This window comes from Tribolium castaneum, chromosome 2, assembly GCF_031307605.1.
Source record: "Tribolium castaneum strain GA2 chromosome 2, icTriCast1.1, whole genome shotgun sequence".
NCBI classification, from domain to species: domain Eukaryota; kingdom Metazoa; phylum Arthropoda; class Insecta; order Coleoptera; family Tenebrionidae; genus Tribolium; species Tribolium castaneum.
Genome location: NC_087395.1, coordinates 5,853,694 through 5,865,234, shown reverse-complemented (window position 1 = coordinate 5,865,234; position 11,541 = coordinate 5,853,694). Strand labels below are relative to the sequence as shown.

Below are 11,541 nucleotides of genomic sequence, written 5' to 3'. Positions count from 1 at the left end.
GTGTGGTAGGTTACAAATTTCAAAGTCATGAGGCATATACAGCCAGATATGAAAACACGGATGAAATTCGAATTCCTTTACAAGAAGATTTGTGTACACTACCATGTGATTTTAATTTTAATTGAGGGACAATTGGTTAAAACCGACGCTACAACCAATAAAACTGTACCAGCAACAGAAACCAAGTTTGTAAATAATGGTGTCGCTTTTTTGTTTAGTGAAATACGGTATGAAGTAAGTGGAGTAACTGTAGATACAAACACAAAGCCAGGTATTACAACAACTATGAAAAATCTGGCATCATTAAATCAAAGTGAAAGTCTGAAATTAACAATGTCTGGTTGGGATCTAAATGAAGAAGCCACTAAACCTATAGATGGATATTTTCAAGCATGTATCCCATTAAATCGACTATTAGGATTTGCAGAAGATTATAAAAATATAATGCTAAACATACCGCAAGAGTTAATATTAATTCGTAGTAATAGTGATGTCAATGCATTAATTTGTACAACAAATGAGAAAGCACGAGTTGTAATTGATAAAATTGCATGGCTAGTTCCACATATTGTGCCCGGTTTAAAGGAAGAGGTTAAATTGACAAAAACCATTGAAAAAGATAAAGAAATTGCAGTACCGTACAGAAGCTGGGAACTTCATTCGCTGCCACTCTTTACAAATACTACAAAGTGTAGTTGGCCTGTGAAAATCTCTACAAAATTTGAAACACCTCGTTATATTATCTTTGGCCTTCAAAGCAGTAGAGAAGGACAACTTGATAAAAATATGAGTAAATTTGATAGAGGCGATATAACCAATATGAGAGTATTTCTAAATAATGAACGATATCCGTATGAAAATTTAAATATTTCATATAAAAAACACCATTTCGGTATATTATATGAAATGTTTACAAACTTTAGATCCCGATAATATTATACAGATAAAAAAGAAACACACATTACACCTACACAGTTTTTCGACAGTTATCCACTAATCATAATTGATTGTTCGATGCAAAAAACTGGTTTACAAACACAGTCTATTGCACTGAGAATTGAATTTGATACAGACACCGGTATAAGTGAGGGAACCACCGCATATGCATTAGTCATTAGTGATCGAGCCTTTACATATACACCGTTGACAAAATCTGTAAAACAAGTCTAAATTAATATTAATAGTAATGGAGAACGAAGTGATTATAGACGTTCAAGGTTACAAAATTGGAAAAAAGTTTATAGTTAAAGAACTGGCTGCTTTAAGAGGAGACAAACTCGCACACTATGTTTTTCAACCCCCTTTCCCTTCACAACTTTTGAATCCTCAAGATGAAAAACAAGTAAAATGGTTAATGAAGAATTATCATTGTATTGACTGGAATATGGGACATATTCCATATTGGAAACACGTACAAGTTATAAACAATGTGTTGAAGGATGTTGACAAAATTTACGTAAAAGGAAAAGAAAAAGCCGAATTTTTGAAAAAATATACACATAAACAAGTTATTGAATTTCCACAACAACCAACATTACACGCCGATAAAGTTAAATGCATGTACCATCTGAACGATAAAGCATATTGCAGTCTACATAATGTATTTTTTTTAAAACAAACATTTTGTTGAAAGTGTACAAAACATTGTGTAAATAATCTCAACTCATCAGTCTATTAGTAATCATAAATCAAGAGAGTTGGATAACGTGTCGTAATAATCCAGGACATCGCCTGAAAGTAAAACATCTTCGACGACATTTACGAAGATGTCTTCCACATCGTGAATATTCTTGGAGGAGTTTTGATTGCGGAAATGGGAATTATTTTGATTCAACTTTATCCCATAATACTAATAATGATTATCAACAATCATCGAGAAGCAACTTTGAAAATACAAACTCTTCAAAAAATATTTTTTGTAATGATATGGAATATTAATTGAATTAATTAATTGTAGTATTTATAAATAAATGTTATATATTTATAAACATTTGTATTTTTTTCATAATATTTACCACTCCCTTACACTTTCAATAATCCTTTTACACCACCCAAAAAAATTCATTTTATTTATAAAAAAAGAGTTGATTATTGCAGTGGATATGAGTGATTTTTCTCATTTTTTCAATAAATTAAACAGGTTAACGATGTCCTTGAAACAGGCGGTTACACTCCATCCTGTCTACATAGGTCTTCTTTTTACATTTTTTTGTGTCTATATGTTAACCTTGATGGAATACACCAATGTAGTTGCAGTAAGTGCATACAAAGAAGTTGACCTTGACGGGAGCTTTTAACAATTTATAAATGTGCAGAGAGTGCATGCAGAAATTCATTCTGTGTTGTACAGGTAGTCTGTGTACGAAATAATGTGTTCAAATTATTTTGCTAATTTTAAACCGTGCACTCATGGTGACGAGTGTTGTCAGTGTCCCGGTCCCTCAACTAGGACAACTGTAAGTAACCAGTCATCAAAGTTATTATTTAAAGTATTGAAGGGAAAAGTTGCAAATCCCTATCAAAACCGTAGTGGTTTTAATAGGGATAAACCTAGAATCAATATCGTTTCTGATGTAATTATTAGACCTGCTAATTCAAAATTAATCAAAAATGATGAGACACAATTTGAACAATTTGCCAAGTCGTCTTTAAATCAATCTTTGAGGGAAGATTGTCTTGAAGAGGATGTGATTGAATGTAGTCAGTTAAGTGTGAAAGAGAAGCAATTAGCTAATCACGCTGTTGCTAATATTGTTCAAATCGTTGATGAGGATGATGATGATTCTATGGTTATTCCTTCATCACAATCTGATAGTGAATTATCGTTTTCTTTACCATTCACGCAATACCTGGCTCAACATGGTATTGAAAATGATTATTCGGACGACATCTCGTTGACCTTAATAGACCAGTTTATTAACGAAGACGAGGCGGCGTTCAATCCGGTTGTGGATGAAGGAACTTGTCCCATCAATAATTCGATTACCGATGAGTTAAATGTATTTGATAATGATATGGTGGTGGTGGTGGAAGAACCCCCAATCTCTCCCAGTCCACCACTACCACCACAAAGCCCCTTCGTTGAGCCAGTGTTTACCCGCCCCGTTACACTAACATCTCCTGAAGCGGCACCCGCGATATTAACTCAACCCCCTATGATAATATCGCAGGACATCATTGACGCTTTATCGGAGCCTTGGGTTGAGGTGGAAAACATTATCAATGGTAACGTTGAACATCCCCCTCAACCCAATTCACCGATTATTGAGGAAAATGATGTTCTGCCAGAGAGATTGGTGGTGGTAGAGGCCGAAAATAACATCATTCGGTCACCACAACCATCACCACCACCGTCACCCATAATATTATCACAGGGCGTCAATGACATGCAACAACCATCTCTCATTGACGCACTGGCAGAGCCGTGGGTTGAAGAGAGGAGGCAGGGTGAAGAGATGGATGTTGAAAATGACATCATTCAACCCTCTCAATTGTCACCCATTCTAGGGCAAATAAATAATAGGATTGAGAATAGGGTGGAGGGTGGAGACGATGACGACGACGAAGACATCATTCCACCCACTCCCCCTCACTCACGATCAAGGAGGCGTCGGCGCCCTAGAAAGCCTCGTAGACGTTCGCAAAAGTCGCCATTAATATTAATTATTAATAATTATAATATTAATATTAATATTAATGATGTTAATATTAATAATTAATATTAATAAATCCTATTTCCATCCCACACTCATATCAAGTACATTTAATTCGGACGCGATTTTCCAAATTTTAACATCATACTACCTACAACACGATGGCAAGCATGCTGCTCCTCCTCGAGGTCTTGCTGGATACCTATCTCTGAACACAAAAAAATATATATTTATATAGTATAAATAAAAGTCATTCAAAGATAGTAACAGAAGGCAGCAAATTTATAATTAAACTTTGTTAGTAACCTGTTTAATTTATTGATTTATATTTTCATAAGAAAATGCATCACTGTGAAAACTGTAATAAACAATTTACAACCCGTCAATCACGACTACGCCACGAAAAGCTCTATTGTCAAGTGGTCAAAAAACAGGAAAATGGAGGACCGGCCGCCAAAAAACAGAAAATATGTCATTCAACTGGTAAGTTTTAACTAATAGGTACTCTATTTTTCAATAATTTTTCTTTTCTAGCTAGCAACAATTATATGTGCGTTACATGTAATCAAGAAATTGCTCCAAAGCTTATTACGGCCCATGAGAGAAGTAGACAGCATAGAAATAATTGTCAAAGTACTCCCTTGGAGGATGGGGTGTTTGCACTCAGCAGTGCATTTAAATCACGCATCGCTTCATATAGGATTTGTGATGAGGGCCATTTTATCGATTTAAATGAATTTATGGATAAAATTCACAATAAATTACTTAGACTTATTGTTTCACAAATTGAAAAATTTAGTACAATCAAAATAAATTTGGAATTATTTGGATTGTATACCATTGAGTCAAAAAATATATTTGATGTAAAATCTTTCAATACTACTAACAGAATTGTCACTTTAGGCACGAATATTAGGAATATGTTGCATGACTTTCAAGAAGTTATTAGTCAAAAAATGATGGATTTTTTGGAACGAGATTCAGGTAGTTATATATTGTAAAAATCTTTATAATACAATTATTTTTTTTGCTTCTTTGTTTTAGGCTGGACACTTGTGAAAATCTTACATTTAGAATTAAATGTAAACTATTACAATCCATTGAAAGCTTCGTCGTATATCCCACTACCGCCAAGCGTGAAAATGAAGAGGGCAATAGTTAATGTTCAAAATCAGGATATTCATTGTTTTGGTTGGAGTGTCGTAGCAGCAGTGTGTCTACCTATGGGACCAGAACATTTGCCCAGTTCATATCCACATTGGTCGACACTTTTTAATTTCCAAGGTATTGAATTTCCTGTAAAACTGGATAGTATTGCAAAATTTGAAAGTCAAAATAATGTCTCTATTAATGTTTACGGACTTGAATTACTTTATGTAAACAATAAGGTAAAATTTGAAATTGTGGGACCATTATATTTTACAAACTTTAAGAAACCGGTACACATAAATTTATTATTGTTGAGTGATAACGATGGTAATCAACATTACTGTACAATAACTAATTTGCCACGTTTAGTATCTTCCCAACTCTCAAAACATCATCATTCAAAATATTTCTGTGATGGATGTCTACAATATTTCACAACCCAAGCTTTATTAGATAGACATTCTTCGACTGATTGTGGAAAACTTTATGCTAGAATCCCAAATAATGAATTAATAACAAATAGATTTGGTTATAATGTTCCCGCTAATGTATTAGAATTTCAAAATTATCATCATAAAATGACTATTCCATTTATTGTTTATGCTGATTTCGAATGTTTATTGAAACCTATGAGTACAGTTGCACCAAATCCAAATCAATCATTTTCGATAAAAACTTTTCTCCATCAACCATATTCATGTGCATATTACATTAAATGTTCATATAACGATCAATTATCTAAATTCCAAAGTTTTCGAGGACAGTCATCTGTGGCTGACTTTATTACAGCATTAGAAATAGATTTGATAGAGATTTATAAAAAGTATTTAAGTATTGTACAACCAATGCTTCCATTAACTATTCAAGAAGAGTTTGATTATCTTACAGCAACGGAATGTCATATTTGTCAAAAACCTTTTCAACAGAATGATATTAAAGTAAAAGATCACTGTCATTTAACGGGTCGTTATAGGTCCGCCGCGCACAGTAATTGTAACTTGAATTTTCAAATTCCAAATTTTATTCCGATAGTATTTCATAATTTAACAAATTATGATAGTCACTTATTCATTAAAGAGTTGGCCCTTGAAGAAAGTGAAATTAATATTCTTGGTAAAACTAAAGAGAAATATATTACATTTTCGAAAAAAATTTGTGTAGGCGAATATCTAAATTCAAACAATCGAATAGTCAAGGAGCACTTACACTTGCGTTTTATAGATAGTTTTCAGTTTTTGGCATGTTCATTAGAAAAACTGGCAGCAGCCTTGGATGATGCTCAATGTATGGAAGTAAAACGATACTTTCCCGTTGACAGAGAATTTCAGTTAATTAGACAGAAAGGGGTTTTTCCATATTCATTTATCGATGATTTTTCTAAATTAGATCTCACGGAATTACCACAAAAAATTGATTTTTACGATAAACTTCGCGATGAGCATATTTCTGAAGATGATTATCAACGAGCTAATACCGTATGGAATACATTCCATTGTCAGACTCTAGGCGAATATTCTGATCTCTATTTAAAAAGTGATATTTTGCTATTAGCTGATGTCTTTGAGAATTTTCGAAACATGTGCCTTAAGCATTATGAACTTGATCCAGCACATTACGTGACAGCACCATCTCTTAGTTGGAATGCTATGCTTAAATTTACCCATGTAAAATTAGAATTATTGACTGATATAGATATGTTGCATTTTTTCAAAAAAGGGATTCGTGGGGGAGTTAGTACATGTGTTAAACGAGCGGCTCAAGCAAATAATAAATTTCTTCCAAATTATGACCCTTCGAAACCGACATCATACATTTTATACCTCGATGCAACAAATCTCTATGGTTGGGCTATGAGTGAAGTACTCCCTTTAGGTGGATTTACTTGGCTAACGCAAGACGAAATTAATTCACTTAGTATTATGGATTTGACTGATACCACACCTGAAGGTTATGTCCTTGAAGTAGATATCTCTTATCCTCATCATTTACACAACTCTCATAATGATATGCCATTTCTACCTGAAAATTTAATTCCACCAAACGGAAAATGTGCTAAACTCATTCCAAATCTATGTGCTAAAACAAACTACATAATACACTATCGAAATTTAAAACAAGCTCTACAAAATGGACTAGAATTGACAAAAATTCATAGAGTACTAAAATTCAATCAATCGTCATGGCTCAAACCATATATTGATTTAAATACGAAATTACGAAATCAGACTAAAGATAAGTTTGAAAAAGATTTATTTAAACTCATGAATAATAGTGTGTATGGAAAAACCATGGAAAATGTCGATAATCGGGTAGATATTAAACTGGCTACACATTGGAAAAAGAACGGTCACAAGTATGGAGCAGAGACATGGATAGCCAAACCACAATTTAAAAATTGTTCTATTTTTACTGAAAATTTAGTTGCAATAGAAATGAATAAAGTTCAAGTAACGTATGATAAACCTATTTATGTAGGATTCAGTATATTGGAAATTTCAAAAACTTTAATGTATGACTTTTTTTATAATTTCCTTAAAGTTAAGTATGGAAATAATGTACAGCTTTTGTATACGGATACGGATTCATTAATTTTAGAAATTTATACGGAAAACGTATATAATGATATTAAGCAGAATATTGATCGGTTTGATACTTCAAATTATCCCGAGAATAATATTCATGATATTCCTAAAACTGTGTCTATTATCGGTAAAATGAAAGATGAGTATGCTGGTGTACCAATTGTACTACTTTATGGCACCGGTGCCAAAGCATATTGTGTGCAAACAGTGAATGATTTAATTAAAAAGGCTAAAGGTGTAAGTAAACATGTAATTGATAAATCTCTAACACTGTTACAATATCGGGCAATTGCAACAAATCCTTCATCTTCATCAGTTTTCTGTGTTATGAACGTTTTCAAATCTTATTTACATAATATGTATACCGAATTAAGGAATAAAATAGCACTGTCTAATTTCGATGATAAACGATACATTTTAGGTAATTCAATTGACACATTAGCCTGGGGACATTACGATATTGATAGAGATCGAAATTTAGATTCTCTAATTAGAGAATTGCAAAAATATGTGGAACCCACTGATTGAATTTTACCTTATTGTAGATATGTAACGATATGTAACCATTTATTTATACTACATAGTTATTATTATTATTATTATGTATTTATAATTGATGTAATGTGTAAAGTATTTTTATTTGTATTTTGTAAGTCAACAATGAAACTTGTGCAACAAAAAGATTTATTAAAAATTTCTAATCACGACTATTCAGTTTGTGTACCCTATCAACACTTTCCTAAACATAATACTTTATTCAATAATAGTGTAAAAAGAGGACTAGTGGTTGGACGTTCTGGATGTGGAAAAACAAATGTGATATTAAGTCTTTTGCTGCATCCTAATGGATTACGCTTCACAGACATTTACTTATTTTCAAAAACCCTACAACAACCAAAATATCAATTTTTAAAATCGGTTCTGGCACCTCTCGATAAAGTCGGTTACTATGAATATGAAGATGGTGCCGAAATTCCTCCTCCTAAAGAAATCAAACCCTATTCCATAATAATATTTGATGATGTAGTAACTTGTAACCAAAATATAATACGTGATTATTTTTGCTTTGGTAGGCATTATAATATCGATTGTATATTTATTAGCCAAACGTATTCTTCCATTCAGATACAATTAATTCGTGATAATGCTAATTTCATAATTATCTTTCCTCAGGATGTATTAAATTTAAAACATATTTTTAATGATCACGTTGGTACAGATATGTCATTTGAAACCTTTCAGAAAATGTGTTCACAGTGTTGGCAAAAACCGTATGGATTTGTTACTATTGATAAGGATGCTGAACAAGACAATGGGCGTTATCGTAACGGTTTTGATCAGTTCATTAAAATATAAATGTAAATGTTTGTCAAAGATTTATTTATTAGTCGACGATCGACATGGATAAACGTTTAGCTTTAGAGCTGGATAAGGCAAGACGACACGTTAAACAAAAAGTACGATCATTATCTTCACACATTGCAAGTTCGCAAAGACGTTTCGCAACCCACATTCAACCTCTAACCGATCCAATAAAAAGTTTAATTTCTGAAATTAAACATGAACGCGAAGTTGTCCCAAAACAGGAAAAAATATCAATTCATCATAAGGTCAAACAACCGGAGGCGAAGCGACTTTTTGAGTCAACGACTACAAGCCGTAGTACTACATCGCTCGATCCACGTTTCAGTTTAATGCGACAACATGCGGCTGCTAGCACACCCAGAGAGGAGGGAGAGTCACTCAAGAACGTGACCATTGGAAAGTTACAAGAAACATTAATAAATTTGTCAAAAACCGATGCATTTCGCCATTTTCTTAAACAATGGACCGGTTTACCTCGACAGTACATTGAAGATATGATTATTGACACAGAAAACAAATTTGATCATCAATATGGTGTGAGACATGGAACCGAGGCAAATAAATTTTTTATTGGCAATTCTGAAATTGATTTCAAAGACGATCATGTAATCGTTCAAAATGTAGCTTATCCTGATACACCTGGATTATATGAATTATTATTTAAAAAAAATCCAACTAATTATACTCAATCAGATTTAGAAACTTATCGAAATATTGTCATTCGAACCAATGCAGACAGAAAAAACTATAAACCAAATGCACAAATTCTGGGTAATGTAGGGAACAAATATAAAACAATTATTCGACATTTCTCGAGACAGCCACTACCGCTTCAGGAACACCGTGCATCTCAGTCGCCGCCATTTTACAGTGATACTGAAGAAAGCCTTGATGCCGATCAAGGTCAATCGACTCCTGTCCAGCAACGAAGCCGCTGTAGTAGTCTTTCAATTCTCGTACCACCAGCACGTAAACAGTATCCGCGACTTCGCAACATACCTGCAATACAACGATTGCAGGCTCAAGGTCATGAACAATCAACTCCGACAAGTAGTATCCAACCAATATCAAAAAGAGTTAAGGGTGGTGGTATTCTTCGCACATTGGCTTTAACAGATAAAAATTTAGAATTTGTTCCCTACAAAAATCCCAACACACTCGTAAATAGACTACGTCTTTTATTATCATCGACAGTAGCTGGTAATAATAATCATATGAATGAAATCAATCGCATCATAACAGAATTGCGTGAATCGAAAATAATTCGTTAATAATTTAGAGACGACTTGTATATATTGCAAACACATTATATTTTATAGTTAGTATTTCTACATACTTTATTCATTCAATAGACAAGAATATGACATTAGATAAATTTGGTGAACACATTAGTGAACACAGAATTCGGACAACTTTACAACGTGTCAAATCTTTCTCATATACCACAATCTCACTCTTTGGGACACTGGATCCAGCTAAAAAACTTTTTGTATTATTTAATATTGGTACGAATTATATTTTCCCATTAAAAGAAGCAACGATTACGTCTGTACATGGTAGTCCATCGAGCGGGTGGATTGCATTAATTAATTCGAAACAAACTACGAATTTAATTGGTCAAATTTTACATGAAGGTGACAAACTATCATTTAAATATGGACCCAAAACATCAGAAGCTAAACCGATATATATAGAAATAGTTTTAAAAGTACCAATCCACCATGAAGCGTAGTGATTTAAATATTAAGCGTCAAGTTGTTAATGAACTACATGCACCGGCGAGAGTGAACTTTAAAAGACGACGTGTGATAGTGAAAGGTTTAAATGATTTATTGCAACTCGATCTGGTTGAAATGATACCATATTCACGCGTCAATAAAGGCTTTAAGTATATCTTAATGGTTATCAATGTTTTTTCTAAATTTGTATGGGCTGTTCCATTAAAGAATAAGTCGGCTTTAAGTGTTGTAAATGCAATTAGTGAAATTTTAAAAACTCGACGTAACGTTCCTAAAAACATTCAAACAGATCTGGGAAAGGAGTTTTACAATAAACATTTTCAACAATTAATGAATAAATACAAAATTAATCACTACAGTTCTTATTCGAATTTAAAAAGTAATGTCGTCGAGCGCGTGAATCGAACAATCAAGGGAATGATGTATAAAGAATTTTCGGTGCAAGGTCACTACAACTGGATAAACATTTTACCTGGCATAATAAAAAAATACAATAATACCAGACATAGGACTACTAGTTTAAAACCGATTTCAATAAATAAGAAAAACGAACGCAAAGTTTTGGATCAAGTTTATAGTCATCTTAAAACAATGGACATTTATAAACCCAAATTTAAAGTTGGTGATTTTGTTCGAATTAGTAAACATCGACATCTTTTTAAGAAAGGGTACACCCCAAATTGGAGTAATGAAGTATTTACAGTTTCGAAGATTCAAAATACTAATCCTAGAACTTATTTGCTACAAGATGTTTCTGGAGAAACAATACGAGGAGGTTTCTACACTGAAGAATTACAAAAAGTTAAATATCCGAATGTATATCTCGTTGAGAAAGTTTTACGAAAGAAAGGTAACCGTTTATTATATATTAAATATAGTGGACGTGGATCTCGTAATAACTCATCAATTTTCTCCTCAGTCAAATAATCACTTATTCTTCTCGGCAGAAACACTGCATAATTGTCCGACTCAACAAGCACTGAATTTCCGAACAGAGACTTTGTGCGTCTAATATTATGTATGCGGAATCTTGTGTTCAACTCTAGCTCACCA

At 33.0% G+C, this 11,541-nt stretch overlaps 1 protein-coding gene across 1 annotated transcript; it reads left to right on the top strand.

Annotated features, from left to right (window-relative positions):
• Positions 1–2,124: 2,124 nt before the first annotated feature.
• LOC100142188 (uncharacterized) lies at positions 2,125–8,091 on the top strand. Its single transcript, XM_064354956.1, has 4 exons — positions 2,125–2,456; positions 3,992–4,136; positions 4,188–4,637; positions 4,698–8,091. Exons 1-4 carry the CDS (start codon positions 2,370–2,372, stop codon positions 7,910–7,912), a joined length of 3,897 nt encoding a protein of 1,298 aa, XP_064211026.1. The 5' UTR covers positions 2,125–2,369; the 3' UTR covers positions 7,913–8,091.
• Positions 8,092–11,541: the final 3,450 nt, after the last annotated feature.

Bases quoted from the DNA above. Each gene is read 5' to 3' on its own strand.
- LOC100142188 (XM_064354956.1), top strand. From the start codon at position 2,370: ATGTGTTCAAATTATTTTGCTAATTTTAAACCGTGCACTCATGGTGAC. The intron at 4,137-4,187 runs GTAAGTTTTAAC...TTTCTTTTCTAG, and splicing joins GAAAATATGTCATTCAACTG to CTAGCAACAATTATATGTGC. The intron at 4,638-4,697 runs GTAGTTATATAT...TCTTTGTTTTAG, and splicing joins TTTTTTGGAACGAGATTCAG to GCTGGACACTTGTGAAAATC.